The following is a 27,491-nucleotide window of genomic DNA, read 5'->3' on the forward strand; positions in this document are numbered from 1 at the left end:
GTTTGATTTTTCTTTTCAACTTTCAATCTCTTGATTTTACAACCTACACTGAAAGACACACACCTTGAGAAAAGCCCTCCTGATACTCCCACACTCAACCAACGTCCGCATTGAGTCATGTGACCTGTGCATTGCCCCCACGCAGCATCCCAGCGCAGAGGTAAAAAAAAAGTTGCTGTGTAGAGCAAGCTGGAGCGATCATCTCTAGTCCAGGCCACCACCTTCGTGATCGATTTTTCACCATAATTGTAATGACCCTCTGACTTGGACAAGAATTGGAACACATTTTCAAAGCTGCACACGTGGGTTGTGCTCAAATATGAATGAAAACTACGCGTGGAGTAGCAGCTGTGACGTCATTGCGGTTGCTGGATGCACGAGTATAAAGAGGCTTCAAGTGTTTGTGGACATTTCTGATGTGCACAAATGTTTTCTGAGGACTGCATTATTGTGTTCACCTGCCAACCTGTGCCATCTTTCATGAAGTTATCATCATCCGCGTCACCGTCAAATTGCTCCAGCCGGCAAAAAGTGCCATGTGTGTGACTATGGCCTGACTGTCATTTGAACCCCCCCACCCCTAAACATTTCATAAACTGCATTATTTCGTCAATCAACGTGTTCTTTGTCCAAAATGAATTGTTTTGGCCCCAAACCAACATATGCTATAGTTTTATGTACAATGGTTTATATGACCAAAGTTTAAATTGAATGTTTTCAACCTGTAGCCTTTTATTTTGAATGGTAGGCACCAGAAGTCAGCATTTTGGCATGAAAGCTAACTTCACCACAGTGAGAACAAAAGGTAAACTAAACAGCAAGAAAACGAGTAAGGAATGGAACCGAATACACTGTAAAAAGATTCCTTTACCTACCCACTGATAAGGCAGAGGGTGGTTTGTGATACTGAGACGATGTTAATTTCATTCTAATTCATTGTTGATTTAAAGTTGCTAGTTTGACCTTTTTGTGAAGTTTTTGGTCAATGTTAAGTTTGTAATCACTGTTTCTACTTCCTTTCCAGTTTGGTAAAAAACATTTGTATTTTAATTTGATGTCTGTCATCAGCTTTTATATTGGTATGAAGACTAAAATAAACCATCAGGGAAAGAGGGCAACCCAGCAATTAACTTGTTAGCTGTCTAAGTGTTGACAAATATGTGCTTGTTTCAATCTCAACCGAATGACTTCAGTGAAGTTGCGTGCGGTATAGGGTGAGGCTTTGAATGGGAGGGAACACATAAAATTTGCACACATGAAAGATTTCCATTGCACATCATCTTATTCCGAATGTTGCAATGAGGCGACTGGTAATTTTTTTTGTAGTCAAAGACACACTTTTGGCTCAGAAAATAGATGGATGAAGAATTTTGTTCACCGCCGCCATTGGGCATAAGCTTGTCTTCATGGGCAATTCTTCCTCTGTTTGCTGCCTTCTTCTTTGGGGTCAGTAGACTCCAAGTATCATATAATGGGAACTGAAATTTTTAAATTTCAACAATTATGGGAGGACCAAAGAGTCTTGGGTCCAATCAGTTCTCAATTCTCAATGGCCAAACTGATACAACATGCCTGACAACATGCCTCAACCAAGAGCTACACAGAAAATCTCATGTAGCCCTAACCCTAACCATCTATCTTGAGAAAACTACATGGGGGATTGGGGGATGTTGTCAATGACCTGAAAAGAGATGGGACCAGAGTCACCAAGGTTACCATTAGTAACACACTAAGTCATCATGGATTCAAGGGTTATCCCAGCCCCCGAAAGGTCCCCTTGCTTAAGCCAGCACATTTCCAAGCCGGTTTAAAGTATGCCAGTGACCATCAGAATAATCATAAAGATAATTGGGAGAATTTAAAGTGGTCAGAGGAGACCAAAATTTAACTTTTTGGTCAAAATTAAACTCACGCTTGAAAGAAGAAGAGTGATGACCCCATGATCGGCTTTCTGGGTGTCGTCCCAGAAGGAAGCCTCTCCTAAAGGTGATGTACAAAGCCTATAAACTATTTTCTGAAGACAAACAGACTAATGACAAGAATTATTTGAATTATATTCTGTGGTCTGATGAGACATAGATCAACTTATTTGGTGAGTAAAAAGACAAGTGTGTCTTCCCAACTATCAAGCCTAGTGGTGGGTGTCTCATGGTCTGGGCCTGAATGAGAGCTGGTGGAACTGGGTTAATACACTTAACTGAGGGATTCATGAATTCCAATAAATACTAAACCAGAGCATGATAAACCCCAGCCCCCGACCCCCAATCAGAAACTGGGCCAAATCTGGACCACACTTTGTTTGGGGGGGGGACAGTACATCTTCTTTTCTTTTCGGCTTGTCCCGTTATGGGTCGCCACAGCGTGTCATCTTTTTCCATCAAAGCCTATCTCGTGCATCTTTGTCTCTTATACCCACTGTCCTCATGTCCCCCCTCACAATATCCATCAATCTTTTCTTTGGTCTTCTTCTCGACCTTTTGCCTGGCGGCTCCAACCGCAGCACCCTTCTACCAATATACTCACTCTCTTGACTCTGAACATGTCCAAACCATCTAAGTCTGCTCTCTCTTATCTTGTCTTCAAAACATCCAACTGTCTGTCCCTCTAATGAGCTCGTTTGTAATCCTATCCAACCTGTTCACTCCAAGTGAGAACCTCAGCATCTTCATTTCTGCTACCTCTATTTCTGCTTCCTGTTGTTTCTTCAGTGCCACCGTCTCTAATGCGTACATCATGGCAGGCCTCACCACTTATAAACTTTGCCCTTCATCCTAGCTGTACACTGTCTACACTGAAGCAATTGTTAATTTTCACAATGTGGTCTTGTGGAAAGATAGAATTAAATAATTGCAAAAATGTGAAGCGTGTAATCGTGAGCTGGGACATGCAGTCAAAAGTGTGGCAGCATGAGGTCAAGCTGCATCTCACAATACCTCACAAAAAAGCAGAATTAGCACAAAGCAACAGCCATAAACAGCACATCACTGGTTAAATATACTCTAAATCATGGGTCAGGAGCCTATGCCTCGTGAGGCATTCCTGGCTCTTTTGATGGTTGCGTATGGCTCATAACGACATTCTGTATAGAGTATGTAATTTTTTTGTTTGTTTTGTTGGGAAAGGAAACTAGGCAGAGACAGTTTAGCTGAGAGTGGTTGCTGTAGTTTCCACTGAATCAAAATATCCTGTGGGGAAGAGCAGGAAGAAAGCATGTCAGGAGCTACTGTGCAGTCCAAGTTTGTGAACAGCAACTATTTGTTTGACCACATCAAGGTGACTGGAATTCAGAAAGTTTTGCTGCAGCCTTGGCAATTGTGAGACACGGAAAGCCATTCACAGATGGGGCGTTTGCTAAATCATCATATCACATTACATCAAAATATCATGCTTAATATTGCAAATGAACTTATTGACAAATTTTCACATAAAGACAAGCTAATCAAACGAATAAAAGACATGCCTCTGTGGGCAAGCATTGTTGGTGAGCCACGATAAGTAGGGAGAAATGGAAAAAAAATTTAACCTGCAGACGCGCTGATTGTGAAAACTTGGACTCCACTTCCTGTCACATACCACACACTCTGTGGCATGTGAGTATTGCTGTACTGACAATGTTTAGTTCTATCTATGCATGTGAAAAGTCTTTCTCACATGTAAAAAAATATGAAGACCAATTTATATTCATGAATAACGAATAGAAGTCTCAATAGCTGCATGAAGTTTAATCTAATAACGTATGAAATGGACGACAAACCCATGAGCAAAACCATAAAGCACCAGAAGTGGCATTAATGGTAAGAAGTACTTTTGTCATCATTGGTAAGCAACAGCATAATATTATTTCAAAGAATTCAGAGACATATTGTACCCTATAATGTTGGTCTTTTTAGGAATAATTCTGATCATAATTATCATACATCTGCTTCCAATAAAGAAATGCTTTGCTCTGCTCTAGATAATGTGGCAGCCTCCTAGCAGGAGATAGCAAGAACAAAAATGTCTAATCATCAGAACGGTTAGAACTGCTGCCTGTTAAAGGAATTATGACCAAACATGTATTCAGCAATCTTCCACACATGCACACGCACATGAACAAACATATACACTTTTTTTAAGACTGTTTTGCTTGCCGTCTCCATTTTGTAACATCCATGTAAAAAGGGGGCGTCTTAAAACCAAATAAATAAAGGTGCTGATGAGAGGATAATCAGAGAGTGCAGTGGTGAATTGTACCAGACAGTTCTCCTCTCCCTCGCGAGACTTGAACTGGTGTCTTTGCTTACTTTTTTTGTCCTGTTTAATGAAGGTTTGATTGGTGAACCTGACATTTACTTGGTCCTTCGAGCCAGATCTCAAGATACCTGAGGTTTCCAGGGGCTGAGTCAACGTCCAGGCAAAGACCGTGGCCACGGCACTTGAGGCCCTTTCCGTGACTGGGCCTCGACTTTGCATCTGGAGGCCGAGGGTTGATGAGAAACCGAAGGAAGTAAAGGCATCTCTGGTGAGTAGGAAACTCCCACACTCATGAGGAATGAGTGAATGCGCGTCTGGGTGACTTCAGCAGAACCAAACCTCAAGAATACTAGTCCCTATCGAGTAGACTAATTAGTCTATAAAACTGAGAAAAGGGCAAGGTGTGTCCTGTACATGAGCTCCGTGAAACGTGTGGATGTGTAAAAGTGTGAGTGGAGGTTCGCTACCTCATTTGAACAGGAAATTGAGTGACAACTGTTTGAGGATGCAGAGGTAAGAATTCTCCGCCACGTGTGGTAGAAGCTTGAGAATTACCTCAAACAGAACGTGATTATCACCCTGTTCAGGGGGAAGTCAGTACAGTCACCCTCGGTGAACCACTGACTCAAACAGGGGAAAAACAAATAGCAAAATAGTTGATATATAGCAAAATAGTTGAAATAGAACATCTGCAAAAAAAAAATGTGTAAGGACTAGAAGTTTGTAGAAAGCCAATGTCCTACAACAATAAAACATCTAAATTTGTGTATAACACAATATGGCTTTGCTGGCCAGCTCTACATACACACAAAAAATATATATCGTTAACCTGCAGGATAAAATAAGAGAAACACACACGAAAAAAAAAAAACCCCCAAAAAAAAAAAACTGGACTCAAGATTATGTGAAAACGGCCATAAAAGGTATCAGTTGATGTAACATAATTCGTCCAGGGAACGGAAGACTTGAGAAAATCTTACCACTTAAATGGTGTGGAAGTACAACAAATTTGGATGACAGCAAAGTACTTTCTCACAGCAGCAGGGAGTTCAAGGGTTAATATCGCGCTCTTCTGCTAGATTTAGACAAAAAGTAAATTTTTCTGCGATTGGAAGAGCAAAATAAAACAATGAACCATTTGAAGAATGTAGAATTGGAATGACTGCATGTTTTAAAGCAAACAGTGGCATTCCTGAAGATCACACTCTAGGGAGTGTGAATCAAGGGCAATTAAAAAATGATCTTCATGCGAATTCAAATAATCCTACAAAACAATGCATTGAAAAACATTGGGTTGATAAACCGACTGGCAGCCTGTAACAATACGTTAACCAAGCACTACACGCAGAAAGAGTGCAACAAAATAAGAAAAAGAAAGTTGACACCTTTCTGAGAGAGGAAGGAGAAATTAATGGAGCTTTATGCGAAACATTTAATAATTGTGGCCGCAGATGAGGAAGTGAGCAGCCATCTCCCCATCAAAAATGTCACAACTAATGCTCCCAAAATTCTAAATCAACTTTTTAATTTGCCCCATACGTTTGTTGGGAAGAGATGGCTTGCTGAAACAAGGACAAGGCTTAATTCCCTCTCTGACACGAAATATAGAAGTAAAAATAAAAAAAGGAATTACTGGGAGGAGAGTTAAATATTTTACAAAATAGGAATCCAGCACTCTTATCATTACACCTTAGATATTCCAAACAAACCTCCCACAAGAACAGGAGATTTCTTGCTGCAAACAGCTCGAGACATGATTGAATAACCACAAAATGACGTAGGAAGTGACTCATTACATGTGACTATGTAGTATAAGATATTGTAAACTGATAACAGCCCACACCAGACAAAATCATGATTGATAATCTGTACTCAGATGGTACATCGGTCGTGGTGGCAGGAACAAGACTGACTGACAAACTAAATGCATTACACAAGGAATGGACACCACCACACACGTCATTACAAACTTAACAGGAGTGGAAGAGTTTGGGACAATTTGTATTGGTAGTATGAAATGTTCCTGATTGGACAGAAAAAGAACCAGATTTGGACTGAACTGGACAGACAATTTCTTATTGGACAGTCTTAAACAATCTGATACCAGATGCTGCTGTATTCACGGTAGTATCACAATCTACACAGACAATACTGGAAAAATAGAGGAATAGTGACAAGTACAGGGAACAAAGTGACATGCAGAGCTACTACAAAATTTGCTCATAGCAGTTCAATTACCAAAAGAAATAGCCATATGTAAGTGTGCAGTACACACATCAAATCCAGAGAAAGTATCATTAGGAAATGGATTTACAGATAAAACAGCAAAAGAAGTAGCACCCAAAACCTTTACGGGATTATCTGACCATGCAACAAATGAAGACATACTTTCAAATGATGTGTTAAACAAAATGCAACAACAAAGCTAACCAGCAGAACTAAAAATGTGGAAAAAATAAGGTGCTCCATTACAAAATGTAAATTATGTCAGCACAGATATAAAAAAAAAAATTCTACCAAAAACATTTTTTAAGTGGGCAGCAATCTTGAGACATGGGAAGTATCAGGTCTCAACAGGGGGAATGGTAGCCCTGGTACAAAGGCATTACATGATCCATGGCTTTAACTTGTATGGAAAAAAAAATTGGAGGGCTTGTTTGACCTGTGCGCGACATAATCCACAAGGGAATGTGCATCCAAAACATGGTCAGTTTCCTTAAGCTACACATCCATCCATCCTTCCATCCATTTTCTTAGCCGCTTATCCTCACAAGGGGCTGGAGCCTATCCCAGCTGTCAACGGGCAGGAGGCAAGGTACACCCTGACCTGGTTGCCAGTCAATCGCAGGGCACATGGAGACAAAAAGCCGCACTCACAATCACATGTAGGGGCAATTTGGACACAATGATAGATTTAGTCTAACTATACGTACATTACAAGCACGTAAGGATCTCATTCCATTCAAAACACTGGGAGACCATACAAATTACCAATATTTTCCACACAATGAGTGATAGATGAATGATGAAGGAAAAAAAAATAATCACACAAGTGGATCCCTTTCAGGAGTTATTAACAAGCCCAAACAGCTTAAAAAATTGCAGAAGGGGTACTTGAGTTCATTTGTTAATTGTAAGAAAGTTATTGCTTTTGAAACCATTGTTAACACGAACAAAACTAATTTGTTTTTATTGGCCACTTGTAAGATAGCTGTTCTCATTCTCCCTGTCATAGTCGTCGTAGTCCGGTTACACATGTGAGTGAGACTGCTGTCATAATGGTGACTAAACAGTTAAATTTTGCTGTTGGGTGTTGGATGAAAACGCTACCCGTTATTTTCCTTTTTCTGTTCGAGTGGTATCTCAAGGTCGCACCCCAAAATAAATAAATCAATAAATGAAATAAAAACAAGACAAATTGGATAACTAGATACAAAAAAACTTGTCCAAAAGATTGTGTTGTTTGCACAGATCCAGAGATAATACCAGTGCTATTAATTCATAACGAATGCAAAAAAAAAAAGTTGGGGGATTCTGTGTATCCATTAACTTCTTTTGAAAAACAAAAAACATTGTTTTCTAATGGCGTGTCACTAGGAAATTTCACATGCATCAATTTGATAGGACTGAAAACAAATTGGGAAATTTATCAGCATTGATGTGTAAAACCATTTTTGTGCCATTGTCATGGTGGTGCGGCAGGAACAGTCTTTTTTATTTATTTATTTATTTATTTTTTTTTTTTACACTGGATGGCTTTCCTGATGCAACCCTTCGGCATTTATTCGGAGAGAGAGCTGGAGCCAATCACTGCTAACTTCGGACAGCGGCAGACTACAACCCCGAACTGGTCCCCAGCCAGTCGCAGTGCAAATGTCGACACCATCCCTGAGCGGGAATCGATCCCACGCTGCCTTCACTCAAAATGTCCCTCTGAGGGAAACCTGAACTACAACGTGGCCCGCAAGATAAATTAGTTTGACACCCCTGCACTACACCATCAGAATAAAAAAAAAATGTAACAAGTTACTGTGGTTTAATAACTTTATTACTGCCATTTGTCTTTTCATCCTATGTCTGTTTATGAATTAACATCTACTGTACATGCAGTTTTACCTGAACACTGGCATAGACTGAGCAAGAGCTGAATGACTTGGACAAAATAGCAGAAAGTAACGCGTGGATGCACCTTACACAAAAACTAAAAGGTCATCTCAGCTGAGTCACCCAAGGGGAAAAGTGAGCAAAGACCAGCATACGGTGGGTGCAGATTTATAGTATCTGAAAATACCTGAAGGCTGATGAAGATTTAAAAGACATTTGACTCATTTAGGGGTGACTTGGTCGACATGACTTCAAAATGGCTAAATAATATGATAGCATGTTGGGCTGCAACATTGACAGCCGTAATGATATTTTTGTTCATATGCTACTTTTGGACACCTGTAAAGCTGACAAAAATACATAACAACAGAACCAATAATTATACTCAGTCAACTATGCCTACCACACATAAGACAAAGATGCGCAACCAAATGTCCAAATGTCCAATAACATTGGTAAACAATTATGCGGGAGACACCGAGGCATGAGGGTAGGACTCCATGTGTGCCTCCCAATGAATCAGTTAAGCACTTTTTCAATTCCTTGGCAGAGTCTTAGAAAGATGGCGATCTGACATATAATGATGCAAATGGCATCCCAACGGCGTACCAGAGGAATATAAGTTAACGAGATTGCTGTAGGATGGGAATCCATCTTGTTATGGATAACTCTGAATAAAAACGTTGACAGAATCAACTACATACATTACAATGTACACAAACTGGGTAATTATACGGAAGCAGGCTTTATTGCCATAAGGGAACAACCAGCTGCAACCTCACTCATGACGTTCCAGAACCGCATAGCGGTCGACATGCTCCTGGCCTAGAAGAGTGGCGACTGCTCAATGTTCGGTGACCAGTGTTGTTTATTCCAAATATCACAGCAGCTGATGGGTCACTCACAAGGGCCATTCAAGGCCTCAGCACCCTGAACCACAAGATGAAAGAGCACTTTGGTGTAAACACATCAGCATGGTCTGAGTGGTGGGAAAAAAAAAAAAAGTTTGGCAAATCTAAAAACTTGGTGTTCTCTGTCCTAGTTTCTATAGCTGTTTGCAGCTATTCTTGCATTGTGTGGATGTTGTTGTATTCCCTGCATAAATGCATCACTTAACCAACTTATAACCACTGCTCTTGCCCCGACAAATTCAAAATTGGCAGAAATATATCCACTATTGGCACAACAGGGTAATGACAGTGATATTGTTGACCACGATGGTGACGTTATGACTTCTCTTCCAGACCTGTTCTCTGATCCAGAAGATTACAAGTAATTAGTGGTATATTTTCCTCTGAGTGTAACTATTTGGAATAAATCCGAAAGGGTGATCTATTAGATGACGTGGGGATTTGAGCAAATCTAGTATAAACGGGAGGATAATTTAGAAATAATTGTAAATAGAATTAAGTAACTGTTTCTGATTGCAATGAAGAAATGCTTTGCTCTGCTCCAATTCAGTAACTGTTCCTGACTGCAATTAAGAAATGCCTTGCTCTGCTCCAATTCAATAACTGTTCCTGACTGCAATGAAGAAATGATTTGCCCTGCTCCAATTCAGTAACTGTTGCTGCCTGAAATAAAGAAATGCTTTGCTCTGCTCCAATTCAGTAACTGTTCCTGCCTGCAATGAAGAAATGCTTTGCTCTGCTCCAATTCAGTTACTGCTCTGCCTGCAATGAAGTATGCTTTGCGCTGCCTGCAATGTGGAATGCAAAGCTCTGCTCGAGAAAATGTGTTAGCAAATGTAGGATAAACGGGGGGAGGGGGGGTAGGAATAATAGTGATCATAATTATCACACATCTGCTTCCAATAAAGAAATGCTTTGCTCTGCTCTAGATAACGTGGCAGCCTCCTAGCAGGAGATAGCAAGAACAAAAAAGTTTAACCATCAGAACTGTTAGAACTGCTGCCTGTTAAAGAAATGATGACCACACATGTATTCAGCAATCTTCCACACATGCTCACGCACATGAACAAACATGTACACTTTGTTTCCAACTGTTTTGCTTGCCGTCTCCTTTTTGTAACATCCATGTAAATAAGGGGCGTCCTAAAACTAAATAGAGGTGCTGAGGAGAGGATAATCAGAGAGTGCAGTGGTGAATTGTATGAGACAGTTCATCTCCTCTCTCCTCGCGAGACTTGAACTGGTGTCTTTGCTTCCTTTTTTGTCCTATTTAATGAATGTCTGATTGGTGAACCTGACAGTCTTATATAAAATGCATGAATACACTTGTATTTAGTTTTAAAAATATTGTATGGCTCTTTTGGAATTACATTTTAAAATATTTGGCGTTTATGGCTCTCTCAGCCTGAAAGATTCCTGACCCCTGCTCTAAATGTAACGTTCGCAAGCAGGGATTCATTTTTCACGTCAACACAGAATTTCCCCACCCTGCTCTCATCTTTTGTTTTCAATTTTTTACTCAAAAGAGATGAAAATAAAACGTCTCATGACCATTGTGGACAAAGTTAAATACATTTAATCCTACTACTGCTTTTCTAATTACATTTTTCACAATATTCGTGTGTATCTAGGTGACTTTTTACACATTGTATATATTATTTTGCTGCCACTCAGATGGGACAAAAATTATAAACAAGATTAACTAAAAAGACGTATACATACACTGGGATACCAGCACGTGCAAGCACCTCTGCTTTCATGGTGTAAAGCCTCTCACTTTTACTGATGCCCAGCTTGATCTTCACCCGGTCGTGGATGTTGTCTTGGAAGAAGAAGCCGTTATGGACGAAAAAGTCGGCATTGGATCTTGTGCCATAAAAAATATAAATCTGCACAGACGTAATTAGAATACAGTTAGACTTCATGTTAACCTAAGAAAATATCTTCAAAAGTAAATGCATCCACACAGCATTTATAGGCCACCAGAGAGAGGCTTTGTATTTGGTCTCGATTGACTTTTTATTTAAAGTGCAGTGGTACATTAAGACACTCCATTTGGGGATATTGGTCGACGTCACATTTGTTTTCCTCAATAGGAAATTAAATGAAAGAATCCATTTCTGGGTCAACCCATGATAATAATTAAACATATTAATGGGAAGAGTAATGGATTTATTACAAACATGTAGAAACATGTATCGATGCACAGAAACGCACAGACATTTTGGCCATCGATAAAGTAAAATAAATTTAAAACGTTATATTTCTTCATGGGATCCATAACTACACACCTGAATATCTTGTAGGACACAGACAGCACAACAACTGACGTTACAGATGACATGGCAACATGGTATGAATGTGGAGTCTTCTGTTCGTGCCGTGGACTCCAGTGCTTCATGTTTGTTTTTGGTCCATCAAAGTGCCATTACCATAGTTCTTTTAATCGAATGCTGTGGCATTTTTATGCCAGGCGTAATGGGCCACACACCTTCCAGAAAGTTATATTTTTGACTCGTCAGTCCCCAAAATGTTTCTCCAAAAGTGTTGCGGATTATGAAGATATTTTTTTGGGGGGGGGCAAATGTGACACAAGCCTTTGTATTGTTTGCTGGCAGCAGGGGGGGTTTTGCCTGGGAACTCTCACATGGATGCCATTTTTGCAAGTGTCTTTCTTCTGGTACAGTCATGAACACTGACCTAAAATGAGGCCTGCAGTTTGATGTTTGAGTTTTTTTTTTTTTTTTGTGACTTCCTGGGTGAGTCGTCATCACACTCTTGAAGTAATTTTAGTTGGTCTGCCACTGTTCCCACTTTTCTCCATTTGTGGATAAAAGGTCTGACAGTGGTTTGTTGGCGCCCCAAAGCCTAGGAAATAGCAAGCCTCAACTTTGTGTCCAGGTTATTTTTCCTGAGGACTCTCAGGAAGTGGAGATGCTGTTGAACCTTCTTGATGATCGCTGAGATTTTGTCTGTCCAGGATGGGTCCTCAGCGTTCAAGACAACCAGCAACCTGAATGTGGGGACTCTCTCCACACACTAGTCATTGATGGAAAGCGGAGGCGGTTCAGTTCTGTTCCTCCTAAAGTCCACAATGATCTCCTTTGTTTGTTTATCCAGTCCTTGTAAAAGAAAACTGATCTACCTCCAGCAGGTGTACAATAAGAGGAAGCTATCCCCACCATGTTGAAGAAGACAATGCTAATTTTTAGTTCACTTAAAGAAAAACGCAGCACAACACACAAAAATACAAAATATCCATCCATCCATTCTCTGAGATCTTTCTCCTCACAAGGGTCATGGGAGGGCTGGAGCCTATTCCAGGTATCTTACACCTTATCGTAAACCGTGAAGACCCAATCACAGGGGACATAGAGATAAACAGCCAGTCAGGTACATATTTACACTTATGTGCAATTTAGAATCTCCAATTAATGTATGTCTTTGGGAGGTGGGAGGAAACCGGAGTGCCTGGAGAAAACCCATGCAGGCACTTGAGAACATGCAAACTCCACACAGGTGGGGCCGGGATTGAACCCTGGACCTCAGATATATATATATATATATATATATATATATATATAAATATACACATACACGCATGCATGTACACACCCACCGCAAAAATAAATTCACGATTGTCTTAAAAATGAATGTTAAATGCATGAAAAAGTAAACTCATCATAATGCATATGTTATGCGCTATGTCAATTAACTGTGTCTCGATGTCAGCTGGGATTTCATTTATTCTTCTCTTTGTGGTCTCCAAAAGCGGAATGTTTTCAACCTTTTTTATTTCAGCCTCTCCGAAAAGTTTGCTGAAAATCTATGGCGTCAGGTCGCTATCAAAACATTGATTGGCGTCAAGTCGCTATCAAAACAACGGGCTCAAACTATTTAAAAATTAGCGTAATCAACACATTAAAAAAGCAGGAGGGCGGACACAATTAAAATTCTTGCTCAGATTTGCAATAGCACCTCTCACTTTTGAGATCTTGTTGTTTTGATAGCGACATGACGCCATAGGTGAGGGACTTATTAATCACTTGTTGCAATGAACCGATAACACACGGGAATCTTGGTATTTTCTTTAAAATGTAGCTTTCTATTTGCAATCAGTCTGTGACCACTCTGTTTTCTCATCATTGTCTTGCCTGTCCTCATGTCTTCCCTCACAACATCCATCAATCTTCTCTTTGGTCTTCCCCTCGCTCTTTTGCGTGGCAGCTCCATCCTCAGCACCCTTCGATCAATGTACTCTCATGACATGTCCAAACCATTGAAGTCTATTCTCTCGAACCTTGTTTCTAAAACATCAAACTTTGGCTGTCCCACTAATGAGGTCATTTCTAATCCTATCCAACCTCCTCGCTCTTACAGAAAACCTAAAAATCATCATTTCTGCCAACTCTAGTTCTGCTTCCTGTTGTCTCTTCAGTGCCACCATCCCTAATCTGTACATCATGGCCGGCCTCACCACTGTTTTATAAACTTTGACCTTCATCCTAGCAGAGACTCTTCTGTCACATAACACAACAACTATGGCACGACTCACCACTGTTGTAAGGCCCTTATAAATGTCCTGTACTATTCTAACATATTGTACCTGTGGAGGTATGGAAGCAATTTAGAGAGGTGGCCTTGGAGTTTTTGACCAACTTATTCAACAGAATACTAGTGGGTGAGAAGATGTCTGAAGAATGAAGGAAAACTGCTCTTCCACATTTTTAAGAACAAAGGCAATGTGCAGAGCTGTGAGAACTATAGAGGAATAAAGTTGATGAGCCACACAATGAAGTTATGGGAAAGAGTAGTGGAGTCAAGACTCAGGACAGAAATAAGTACAGTATCAGTGAGCAACAGTAATTTTTCATGCCTAGAAAGAATACCGCAGATGAGTTATTTTCCTTGAAGATGCTAGTGGAAAGGTACAGAGAAGGTCAGAAGGACCTACATTGGTGTCTTTGTGGCTCTAGAGATAGCCTATGACAGAGTACCAAGAGAGGAACTATGGTACTGCATGTGTAATTCTGGTGTGGCTGAGAAATACAGTGAAGAAAATAAGTATTTGCACATCCTGCTATATTGCAAGTTCTCCCACTTAAAAATCATGGAGGGGTCTGAAATTTTCATCAAAGGTGCATGTCCATCGTGAGAGAGATAATCTAAAAAGAAAATTCCAGAAATCACAATGTATGATTTTTTTAACGATATATTTGTGTGATACAGCTGCAAATAAGTTTATGAACACCTGTTTATCAGCTAGCATTCTGACCCTCAAAGACGTGTTAGTTCACTTTTCAAAGTTTACCTCCACTCCGTGTATTATCCCGAATAAGATGCACCTGTGTGAGGTCATTAGCTGCATAAAGACACCTGTCCACCCCATCACAATCAGTAAAACTCAAACTTGTAATATGGCCAAAACCAAAGACACCAGAGACAAAATTGTACAACTCCACACATCTGGAAGGGGCTAAGGAGAAATTGCCAAGCAGCTTGGTGAAAAAAGGTCCACTGTTAGAGCGATCATAAGAAAATGTAAGCTAAAAATGACGCTCAATCTCAATTGGAGTGGAGTCTCATGCAAGATATCACCTCGTGGGGTCTCAATGATCCTGAGAAAAGTGAGGAATCAGTCCAGGTCTACACAACAGGACTTGGTCAATGACCTCAAAAGAGCTGGGGCCACCGTTTCCAAGGTGACTGTTGGTAATACACTAAGACATCATGGTTTGAAATCATGCATGGCACGGAAGGTTCCCCTGTTCAAACCAGCACGTCAATGCCTGTCTGAAGTTTGCCAATGACCATTTGGATGATAAGTCACTGATGGTGGAGTGGTACACACGCCTGGTTTTGGTGCGGGCAGTGTGGGATCAGTTCCTGCTCAGTGATGGTGTCAATATCTGCCCTTCGACTGACTGGCGACCAGTTCAGGGTATAGCTCGCCCGGAGCTAGCTGGGATGGACTCCAGCTTTCCCGCAACCCTTGTGAGGATAAGTGGCCTGGATAAGGACATGACATTTGGATGATGCAGAGGAGTCATGGGAGAAAGCTTTGTGGTCAGATGAGACCAAAATGGAACTTTTTGGTCATAATTCCACTAACCGCGTTTGGAAGACGACGAATGATGAGTTCCATCTCAAGAACACCATCCATACTGTGAAACATGGGGGTGGTAGCATAATGCTCTGGGGTGTTTTTCTGCACATGGGACAGGACAACTGCACTGTCTTAAGGAGAGGATCACCACAGCCATGTATTGTGATTTGGGTAACAACCTCTTTCCCTCAGTCAGAGCTGGGTCTTTCAACATGACAATGACCCGAAGCACACAGCGAGGAAAACCAAGGACTGGCTCTGTAAGAAGCATATCAAGGCTCTAGCGTGCCCTAGCCAGTCTCCAGACCGAAACCCAATAGAAAATCGTTGGACGGAGCTGAAACTCCGTGTTACTCAGAAACAGCCCAGAAACCGGTCTGATCTAGAGAAGATCTGTGTGGAGGAGTGGGCCAAAATCCCTCCTGCAGTGTGTGCAAACCTGATGAACAACTACAGGAAACATTTGACCTCTGCAATTACAAAGAAAGTCTACGATATTAAATATTAACATTGGTTTTCTCAGGTGTTCAAATACTTATTTGCAGCTTTATCACAAAAAAGGAAAAAAAATATCACAGTGATTTCTGGATTTTTCTTTTTAGATTATCTTTCTCACAGTGGACATGCACCTACGATGAAAATTGCAGACCCCTCCATTATTTTTAATTGGGAGATCTTGCAATATAGCTGGGTGTTCAAATACATATTTTCTTCACTATATGTCATCTGGACCAACTGCCTTTCAATTTTTCAGCCTTTTTAGTGCCTTTCTAACTTCCCCCTTATTAATCATTGACATTTCCTGGTCCTTCACCTCTTCTCCTTTTCCTTCGCTCGCATTTTCTTCATTCATCAACTTCTCAAAGTACTGACACCAGTCAACACATTTCCATCCCTATCCTTAATTACCCTTACCTGCTGCACATCCTTCCCATGTCTATCCCTCTGTCTGGCCAACCTGTAGAGATCCTTTTCTCCTTTTTTCGTGTCTAACCTGGTGTACATGTCGTCATACGCCTCATTTAGCTTCTGCCACCTCTACCTTTGCCCTACATTGCATCTCATTGTATTCCTTTTGCCTCTCCTCAGTCCTCTCAGTGTCCCACTTCTTCTTTGCTAATCTCTTTCCTTGTATGACTTCCTGTAATTTGGGGTTCCACCACCAAGTCTCCTTCTCCCCTTTCCTACCAGAAGACACACCAAGAATTCTCCTGCCTCTCTCTCTCTTGGATCACCTTGGCTGTAGTAGTCCAGTCTTCCGGGACCTCCTCCTGTCCATCGTGAGCCTGTCTCACCTCTTTATGGAAGGCCGCACAACACTCTTACTTCCTCAGCTTCCACCACATGGTTCTCTTCTCTACCTTTGTCTTCTTAATCATTCTGCCACTACATTACAGTCAGTAACCTCCTTCAGATTACATCATATGCACAAATTATAATCCACCTGCATGCTTCTACTTCTGCTCTTTTAGGTCACTCTATATTATTGCCTCTTCTGGAAAAAAGTATTCACTACTGCCAATTCCATCCTTTATGCACCACCACCATCTGTCCCTCAAAGTTTCTTTTCCTGGATGTAACTCGAATTTACCCATAATTTCTTTGTCGCTCCTGTTTCCTTCACCAACATCTCCATTACAATCTGCACCAATCACAACTCTCTCTATCTGGGATGCTCAGAAATACTTCATCTAGTTCCTTTCACTTAGTTGTAGGATCTGTGCATTCCTTTTCTTCTTCTACAGACAAATTCGCTTTCCTCCTCTTCTTTGTCTTCGACCCACAGGAGCTCAATTTCCACCAATGCCCTGCAGGTTAATGGTGCCAGTGGCGGGCGTTGTTAACCCGGGCCACGACCGATCCGGTATTGGATTCTTTAGATGAATGCTCATATTTGTTTGACAAAGTTGTATGCCTGATGCCCTTCCTGACACAACCCTCTGCATTAATCTGGGCTTGGGACCGGCCTACAGATTTCATAGGCTTGTGCCCCATAGGGCTGCATTACCCCCATAGGGCTGCATGACCTGTAAGAATAAAGAACTGAATCATTTATCATTCATTCTTTGTGGCCCGGTACAAAATGGTCTGGTTTCTCATCCGGGGCCCGGTGGTTGGGGTGGTTTACAGTATGTTTTTTCATTTACAGTATGTTTTTTTTTTTCCATTTACACTATACTTTTTTTTTTTTTTTTTATCCAACTGAAATGCTCTGGTGTGACCTTAAACAGCCACTACAAACTAGAAGACCCGCCAATGTGGCAGAGTTGAAACTGCAAAGAAGAGTGGCGGGAAAAAAAAATTCTCTAGAGCTGGCCCAGCTTTTATACTGGCTGTGGAACAGTGGACCTGCTCTCCACCCATGACAGGTTTCATCGAAGGTGCATGGGAGTTCGCCCGGTCGACACATATTTTGTACACTTGGAGGCGTTTGAACACGTCTCTCGGATAGTCATGTGGGTAGTGCTTCGTGAGTATGGGGTACCGAACGGCCTGACAAGGGCTGTTTGATCCCTGAACAATCTGTGTCAGAGTTTGGTCCACATTTCTGGCAGTAAATCAGACTCGTTTCCACTTAGGGTTGGACTGTGCCAAGGTTGCCATTTCTCACTGATTCTGCTCATAACTTTGATGGAATTTTTTGGCTCAGCTCTGGTGAAGAGGGGATCCGGTTTGGTGGCCTCAGCACTGCATCTGTGCTTTTTTGCAGATGATGAGGTTCTGTTGTCTTCATCAAGCCGTGACCTCCAACTCTCCCTGGAGCAATTTGCAGCGGAGTGTAAAGAGGCTGGGATGAGAATCGGTGCAGCATCTGGAGTGATGTGGACTTTGTATGGGTCTGTTGTATTAAAGAAGGAGCTAAGCTAAGGGGAAGTTCTCAATTTACCAGTCGGGTCGTGCGAGTTGTGACCATAAGAAGATCTCAGATACGAGCGGCAAAAATGAGTTTTGTTGGGAGGGTGTCCGGGATCACCCTTCGGGAAAGGATGATAGCTATTACAGCTGCTCTTCCACTTTGAGAGGAGCCAGATGAGGTGGCTGGGGCATCTGATTTGGATGTCTCTCGGACACCTCCCTGGTAAGGTATTCTGGGCATGTCCCACAGAGAGAAGACCCAGGGGACGACCCTGGGGAAGACCCAGGACACGCTGGAGGGACTACGTCTCTCGGGTGGCCTGGAAATGCTTGGGATCTCGCCGAATGAGCTGAGTGAAGTGGCGGAGGAGGGTTGTTTGGGCATCCCTCGTACATCTAGCGCCCCCGCAACCCAACCTCGGATAAGAAGTACAAAATGATGGAAGGAAGGAAGGATGGATGGATGTTGAAATATTTGTTCTGAATGTTGCATTCTAAATGACATTTCATTTTGCTTAAACAAAAGATTTAAAAAAATAATGGAAATATTACAAATATAGTTACGATAGTAGTAATAGTCATCTGAGGAAAAAAATAAGCATTGAGATTCATTGACAACTGAAAATAGCAGACCTAGAATTTATGAGGTGGTGAGAATCCCAACTCAATTTCATCTTACTTAAGTCTATTAAACATTGAGGAAAAAGTGTAGGTTTTTTTAGTAGCCGAAAAGCCTCATCCTCGAGCTGGTGAATCACTTGAGCTTTAGGTTCATCATCACACATTTTGCTTCCTTATTAAAAGTTATTGAACCAGTTTTACAGATGTTTACCACATCATACTATATGTAGCACGCCGCTGATTCATTCACGTGATAATGGCACTACAAAAATGTAACTTCTACCGTCTTTGATCATATCCAAAAGTTTAACTTTTTCGCCGATAGTTATCAGCATACTCTTCTATCATCTGCGAACATCGTGGTCCGAGGGGATTCCAGTCGAACCTCATCTTTCACCTTACCGCAAAGAGGAAGTGGCTCAGCGCGGAACCCTGATGCAGTCCCACCTCCACCTTAAATTTTCTGACACACCTACGGCACATCTCACCTCTGTTCTGCTGCCCTCATACATGTTCTGAACTACTCTAGGATATTTCTCCGCCACATCAGACTTGCACATGCAGTACCACTCTCTCCTGGTACTCTGTCATAGGCTTTTCTAAGTCTACAAATATAAATATAGATCCTTCTGACCTTCTCTGTACTTTTCCATGAGCATCCTCAAGGCAAATAGTGCATCTGTGGTACTTTTTCTAGGCATGAAACCATACTGATGCTTGCAGATACATACTTCTGTCCTGAGTCTAGCCTCCACTACTCTTTGCCATAACTTCATTGTGTGGTTCATCATCTTTATTTCTCTGTAGTTTCCACAGTTCTGAACATCGCCTTTGTTCTTAAAAATGGGGACTAGCACACTTTTCCTCCGTTCTTCAGGCATCTTCTCCTAGTAAATCTAGCGCCCCCGCAACCTAACCTCGGATAATAATTACAAAATGATGGAAGGAAGGAAGGAAGGATAGATGGATGTTGAAATATTTGTTGTGAATATTGCATTCAAAACGACATTTCATTTTGCTTAAACAAAATATTTAAAAAATTTGAGAAATAATGGAAATATTACAAATATAGTTACGATAGTAGTAATAGTCATATGAGGAAAAAAATGAGCATTGAGATTCATTGACAACTGAAAATAGCAGACCTACAATTTATGAGGCGGTGAGAGTCCCAACTCAATTTCATCTTACTTTAGTCTATTAAACATTGAGGAAAAAGTGTAGTTTTTTTTTAGTTTCATGAAAAGTATATACAGAAAACAATACATTCAACAGTGCTTAAATGAATATGTAACAGTGGATTTTCTCTGCACCTGCTCATTCTCCTTGTAATTTCGCAGTGCCACACACTCACAACGGTCATCCTCCAAGTTGTAGCCAGTCGTGATCTGCAAATAATTAGAAACAACACACTACCATCAAGACCGCTTGTGTTTTGTGTCGTCGTGCAGGCATTGTTGAATGTCATGGAAACAAAGACAAATAGTTTCAATATTTTTATTGGAACAGTGGAGGTGTTGAAATGTATACAAGCAGGAACTGAATTTGGCTAATTTAGATTTCAATTTCTACACTTCATTAAATGTATTCAATAACTATTTGAATATACATTTTATTCTTGTACTTTAATTCAAAGCATTAAGAAAGTATCTGAATGGCAGAATGTCAATATGAATTAATGAGACTGGAGTTCAATAAAGTTGAAAGTGTGTTTTATCCGCAATAAAGGATCAAATTATATACGAATTCAAGTAATTTTGTCAGATATTATACATACATTACATACAACAAAAGTGAAATAGAATTTCTCCCAGACCTGTGACGCTTTAATAGACTGAAGAGTTAAAAAAGAAATGAAATACTGTATAAATTAACTGATCTGTCTAAAACACAGGTATCAAAACTCAAGGGCCAGATGTGGCCCGCCACATGATTTTATGTGGCCCATGAAAGCAAATCATCTGATTCCATGATTCTTGTGAAAATCTGTACCAAAGTTTAAAATTGTCATCCAGCATAAATTAACATTGATTTAAGCATTTTTGTCACTCAACATGAACAATGGTTAAAAAACAAATTACCACTGATTTCTGATTCCAAAAGCATATGCTGAAAGGTCTAATCTAGAGGAAATGTATTTTATTTGTCTATCATGCAAATGAAGCTACAATTTCCTAAAAAAATATTTAAAAAATTCTCAACACAACAGAAATGAAATAAATTAGCACCAAAGTGCACATTTTCTATGTAATCCAAATGCATCCCATGTCTGTTTCAAACCAGGCTCGATAGAAGCTGCATCTCTGTGACGTCACACAAAGACAACCCCAGTACAGAAATGGCTTCCGACACAGATTATACAATAAAAATTACCACAGAACAAGTGTCTCGTGAAACAATACGAAAACATTTTTATTGCATTACAGAAAGTCACAAACAAAGCAAACGTCCCATGTCTTCTCGTGAAGCACCAAATGTTTACGAACGTCTATTGTGTCATTTTCGGTGTGCCGCTGTTACATAACTTGCGTTACACGCTGGTGTGGCGTCCCCTCCTCGCCAAGAGGAACTTCTGCTCATGAGGAGTATGTGAGATTTGTCTCTCTCACCATCTCCAACCTGTTCTGGGCACATCTCCACAATTTTTTTTTATTTACAGAGCAAACGTGATAAATAAAGCAACTGTGAGTCGATAAACAACTGTAAGCAAACAAAGCAAATGCGAGTCATTGTACGCATATTAAGCATATTAAGCATATTAAGCATTAAAAGCAAAACAGGAGAGCAAATATGAGATAACTTTATGTCAAATTAATCTATTTCATCCAACATCCTGTAAAAGGACATAACCCTGTCAACACAATTGCTAAACCGGACAGCTCGTACCATATTGTCGCACCCTTTTGAAATTTTTCAAACCAACCTTTGCTTGCCGAAAAGTCTCGTCCTCGAGCTGGTGAATCACTTGAGCTTTAGGTTCATCATCACACATTTCGCTTCCTTATTAAAAGTTATTGAACCAGTTTTACAGATGTTTACCACATCATTCTTTTTGCAGCACGCCGCTGATTCATTCACGTGATCATGGTGCAACAACGTAACGTCTTTGATCATATCCAAAAGTTTTACTTTTTCGCCGATCGTCATTTGCATACTCTTCTATCATCTGCGAACATCGTGGTCAAAGGGGATTCCAGTCTAATCTCATCCGTCACCCTACCGCAAAGAGGAAGTGGCTCAGCACGGAACCCTGATGCAGTCCGACCTCCACCTTAAATTTTCTGACACACCTACGGCACATCTCACCTCTGTTCTGCTGCCCTCATACATGTTCTGAACTACTCTAAGATATTTCTCCGCCACATCAGACTTGCACATGCAGTACCACTCTCTCCTGGTACTCTGTCATAGGCTTTCTCTAACTCTACAAATATACATATAGCTCCTTCTGACCTTCTCTGTACTTTTCCACGAGCATCCTCAAAGCAAATAGTGCATCTGTGCTACTTTTTCTAGGCATGAAACCATACTGTTGCTTGCAGATACTTACTTCTGTCCTGAGTCTAACCTCCACTACTCTTTCCCATAACTTCATTGTGTGGCTCGTCATTTTTATTTCTGTGTAGTTTCCACAGTTCTGAACATCGCCTTTGTTCTTAAAAATGGGGACTAGCACACTTTTCCTCCGTTCTTCTGGGATCTTCTCTCCCGCTAGTATTCTGTTGAATAAGTTGGTCAAAAACTCCACAGCCACCTCACCAAATTGCTTCCATACCTCCACTGGTTTATCATTGGGTCCAACTTTCTTTCCATTTTTCGTTCTGCTCAGTGCCTTTTTAACTTCTCCCTTAATTTGCCACTTCACGGTCATTCACGCTCGCCTCTTCTACTCTACCTTCGCTCCCATTTTCTCCATTCATTATCTTCTCAAAGTACTCTTTCCATCTACTTAGCACACTACTGGCACCAGTCAACATATTTCCATCGCTATCTTTAATCATCTTTACTTGCTGCACATCCTTCCCATCTCTAGCCCTCTGTCTGGCCAACCTGTAGAGATACTTTTCTCCTTCTTTCGTATCCAGTCTGGAGTACATGTCGTCATATGCCACTTATTTAGCCTTCGCCACCTCTCCCTTTGCCCTACGACGTATCTCAATGTATTCCTTACGCCTCTCCTCAGTCCTCTGTGTCTTACTTCTTCTTCGCTAATCTTTTTCCTTGGATAACTTCCTGTATTTGGGTTCCACCACCAAGTCTCCCTCTCCCCTTTCCTACCAGAAGACACTTCAGATACTCTCCTGTCTGCCACTCTGAATACCTTGGCAGTAGTATTCCAGTCTTCTGGGAGCTCTTCCTGACCATCTAGAGCCTGTCTCACCTCTTTTCAAAAAGCCACACAACATTTTTCCTTTCTCAACTTCCACCACCTGATTCTCTGCTCTACCTTTGTCTTCTTAATCTTCCTACCCACTACCAGAGTCATCCTACACACTACCATCCTTTGCTGTCGACCAACACTCTCCCCACCACCACCTTACAGTCGGTAACCTCCTTCAGTTTACATCGTCTACATAAAATATTATCTACCTGCGTCCTTTTACCTCTGATTTTGTAGGTCACTATATGTTCCTGCCTTTTCTGGAAAAAAGTGTTCACTTCTCCCATTTCCATCCTTTTTGCAAAATCCACCACCTCTCCTTGGCTTGCTCCTCCACAAACTGGTGTGTGGAGTGAACAGGGTCATATGAGGATGACTTGAGACTGAATTCACCCACATGGTATTGTCCAGTAATCACAGATGCTACATCAAATGCAGATGGTCCCCCTTGCTTAATGTGTCAAGTAATGACTTCTGTCACATAATCTTCAATCATTTTGCTCTTGATAGCTGTATTTTCACGATACTGTCTCCCTCTTCTTGTGAGTGAGAATGGGACCAAACAGTCAGCATCAATAATCCCAAAACGCAACAGCAATGGAGACTGAATGTTGTGTCCTCAAGTTTAATGGAGCATTTTGTTTTGGTCGTAGATTTAAGTTTGGACTGGGAGTGGAATTGTGAAACTATAAATAAATTATACATGATAAAAATAAATGTGATCAGTCTCATGCTGAAAGACATTTCAATAAAGTCAAATTATACCAGTGAAATTAGTCATTTTTGCTTCATCTGTAATCTTTATGCTTGCTTAATCATGAACACATATCTCTTATTAACTTAACAGCAATAACCAATAAAACTATGCAATCATTACAAAATACTTTTGATATATAAAAGCATAATATACAACTCAAACAGGCTGAAAAGATACTCTCAGACAATGCCACATACAACGAGGGTCCTTGTTGATTTTGATGGATTGTGAGATCAGATGACATGCAAAACCTGCAGGTAACTAACTTCCTGATTATTATTTTTTTTCTGTACTACTTCTTGCTTTGAACCAAGAGTTGACTATTTACCAAACTCCACCACTAGAAGGTGCTAATTTACAGAACCTTATTAACTTACAATAGCAAATATATACAAGCACATGCAGGCAATGCCAGCACAACACTAAAGAGTTGCTCTACCATTGGCTATCGCAAATGTCTTCCTGGCATCCCATTGGGTAGGAGGGACGTCAATCTTTACCCATAATCATTTTTGTTTCCCTTTGACATTTGAAGGTCACTGAATCACACACAGTCATATGCTAGCACACATTGGAAAAGTACAACTTCTTTATGAGTTTTCTGTTTGTGTTTTTTGAAAATGTATTCATCTTTCTTCACCATGGGCCCCATGAAACTTTAGTGGAAGTTGTGTGTATGCGTACAATCATTCATATGTTTTTTGTCAGCTGTCAAATGTGTTCCTCATCATCAATTCCCCACAATGCCTTTTACCTGTCACTCATCCTTCTCTCCGCAGAGTCCCCTAATGCCAAATGAATATAATTTTTATTCTTCTTCATAATACGTACTTTGGATGCTTATTTTTTGAGCGGGAGGGGTAGAGGGTCAGGGGTTTGGAACGGATTCTGCTATTTACATGCAAAAAGCGCTTCTTCATTGGTACCTTGACAGAAAAGTAACTTGAGTTTTTTCCAGATACGACGCGCTGCCGGGACATCTTTTTGCGTGGTTTTGCGAGGCAGGATTTGACGTACAAACGACGGCTGGTCGGTGGCGCCGCGATCGTTGAGATACTGAAATGCACAGGTTCCGCTCAGCTTCTCGAGCTTCACTCGGTCTTTCAGTTTGTGCACCTCAGTTTGGTAGCACCTCTGTGCAGCTGTGCTAGCATTTTGTTATTTTGAATTTAGTTCAAGTGAATTTTCGACCATGTGGCGCAAGAAAGCAATTGCTAAGGAAAGCAATGAGAAGAAGAAAGAGGATGATGATGGCTGTGAGATAATAGAAACACATGAACAAGGTGCATGAGTGAGTCCAGTCTTCCGGGAGCTTCTTCTGTCCATCAAGAACCTGTTTCACCTCTTTCCGAAAGGCCGCACAACATTCTTCCTTTCTCATCTTCCACCACATGGTTCTCTGCTCTACCTTTGTCTTCTTAATCACCCCCCCCCCACCACCACCACCACCACTCTAGTCATCCTACACACCACCCAACTATGCTGTCGAGCTACACTTTCCCCGACCACTACTTTACAGTCAGTAATCTCCTTCAGATTACATCGTCTGCACAAAATATAATCCACATGCGTTCATCTACCTCCACTCTTGAAGGTCATCCTATGTTCCCCGCCTCTTCTGGAAAAAAAGTGTTCACCACTGCCATTTGCATCCTTTTTGCAATTTCCACCACCATCTGTCACTCAAAGTTCATTTTCTGGATGCCATACTTACTCATCACTTCATCGCCCATTTCCTTCTCCAACATATCCGTTACAATCTGCACCAATCACAGCTCTCTCTATGTCAGGGATGCTGAGAACTACTTAATCTAGTTCCTTCCAGAATTTCTCTTTCAATGGTAGCGCACATCCTACCTGTGGGGCATGGCCGCTTATACATAACACCCTCAATTTCAAGTTTCAGCCTCATCACTCAATCTGATATTTTTTTGCACTTCCAAGACATTATTAGCCAGCTCTTCCTTAAAAATAATGCCTACTCCATTTCTCTTCCCATCTACTCCATTGTAAAATAATAATAATTTGTTGTGGAGGGATATGTGTGTTCTAATGATCCTAGGAGTTAAGTTGTTTGGGGCTTCATGCACCTGGTATGTTCACCCATGGCAAAAAGATTCAAGTTGAGGAACCAGCCAGAACATGGCTCCATAAACCCCTATTCTTCTTCTTCATTTCCTTTGGGCTTGTCCCGTTAGGGGTCGCCACAGCGTGTCATCTTTTGCCATCTTAGCCTATCTCCTGCATCTTCCTCTCTAACCCCAACTGCCCTCATGTCTTCCCTCACCACATCCATAAACCTTCTCTTTGGTCTTCCTCTCGCTCTTTTGCCTGGGAGCTCCATCCTCTGCATCCTTCTACCAATATACGCACTCTCTCGCCTCTGAACATGTCCAAACCATCGAAGTCTCCTCTCTCGAATCTTGTCTCCAAAACATCCAGCTTTGGCTGTCCCTCTAATGAGCTCATTTCTAATCCTATCCAACCTGGTCACTCCGAGCGAGAACCTCAACATCTTCATTTCTGCCACCTCCAGTTCAGCTTCCTGTTGTTTCTTCAGTGCCACCGTCTCTAATCCGTACATCATGGCCGGCCTCACCACTGTTTTGTAAACTTTGCCCTTCATCCTAGCAGACACTCTTCTGTCACATAACACACCAGACACCTTTAGCCAGCTGTTCCAACCTGCTTGGACCCGTTTCTTCACTTCCTGACCACACTCTCCATTGCTCTTATTGTTGACCCCAAGTATTTGAAGTCCTCCACCCTCGCTATCTCTTCTCCCTGTAGCCTCACTCTTCCCCCTCCACTTTTCTCATTCACGCACATATATTCTGTTTTACTTCGGCTAATCTTCATTCCTCTCCTTTCCAGTGCATGTCTCCATCTTTCTAATTGTTCCTCTGCATGCTCCCTGCTTTCACTGCATATCACAATATCATCTGCGAACATCATGGTCCAAGGGGATTCCAGTCTAACCTCATCTGTCAGCCTATCCATTACCACTGCAAACAGGAAGGGGCTCAGAGCTGAGCCCTGATGCAGTCCCACCTCCACCTTAAATTCCTCTGTCACACCTAAGGCACACCTCACCATTGTTCTGCTGCCATCATACATGTCCTGTACTATTTTAACATACTTCTCTGCCACACCAGACTTACGCATGCAGTACCACAGTTCCTCTCTTGGTACTCTGTCATAGGCTTTCTCTAGATCCACAAAGACACAATGTAGCTCCTTCTGACCTTCTCTGTACTTTTCCACGAGCATCCTCAAGGCAAATAATGCATCCGTGGTACTCTTTCTAGGCATGAAACCATACTGTTGCTCCCATATATTTACTTCTGTCCTGAGTCTAGCCTCCACTACTCTTTCCCATAACTTCATTGTGTGGCTCATAAACTTTATTCCTCGATCATTCCCACAGCTCTGAAGATCGCCTTTGTTCTTAAAAATGGGAACTAGAACACTTTTCCTCCATTCTTCAGGCATCTTTTCACCCGCTAGTATTCTGATGAATAA

General features: G+C 41.2%; 1 protein-coding gene across 6 annotated transcripts in view; it reads right to left on the minus strand.

Annotated features, from left to right (window-relative positions):
- setd3 (SET domain containing 3, actin histidine methyltransferase) overlaps positions 1-27,491 on the minus strand; it is a 135,294-nt gene that overhangs the window by 24,826 nt on the left and 82,977 nt on the right. For 5 of the 6 annotated variants that reach the window (XM_061842766.1, XM_061842765.1, XM_061842769.1 and 2 more), the window contains 2 exons: positions 20,145-20,219; positions 10,971-11,137 (listed from right to left, as the gene is read on the minus strand). In XM_061842766.1, the coding sequence (XP_061698750.1) occupies positions 10,971-11,137; positions 20,145-20,219 (242 nt within the window). The remainder of the gene's footprint in view (positions 1-10,970; positions 11,138-20,144; positions 20,220-27,491) is intronic. The other variant, XM_061842771.1, reaches the window with a different exon arrangement.

This window comes from Syngnathoides biaculeatus, chromosome 15 (genome assembly GCF_019802595.1).
Source record: "Syngnathoides biaculeatus isolate LvHL_M chromosome 15, ASM1980259v1, whole genome shotgun sequence".
NCBI lineage: Eukaryota > Metazoa > Chordata > Actinopteri > Syngnathiformes > Syngnathidae > Syngnathoides > Syngnathoides biaculeatus.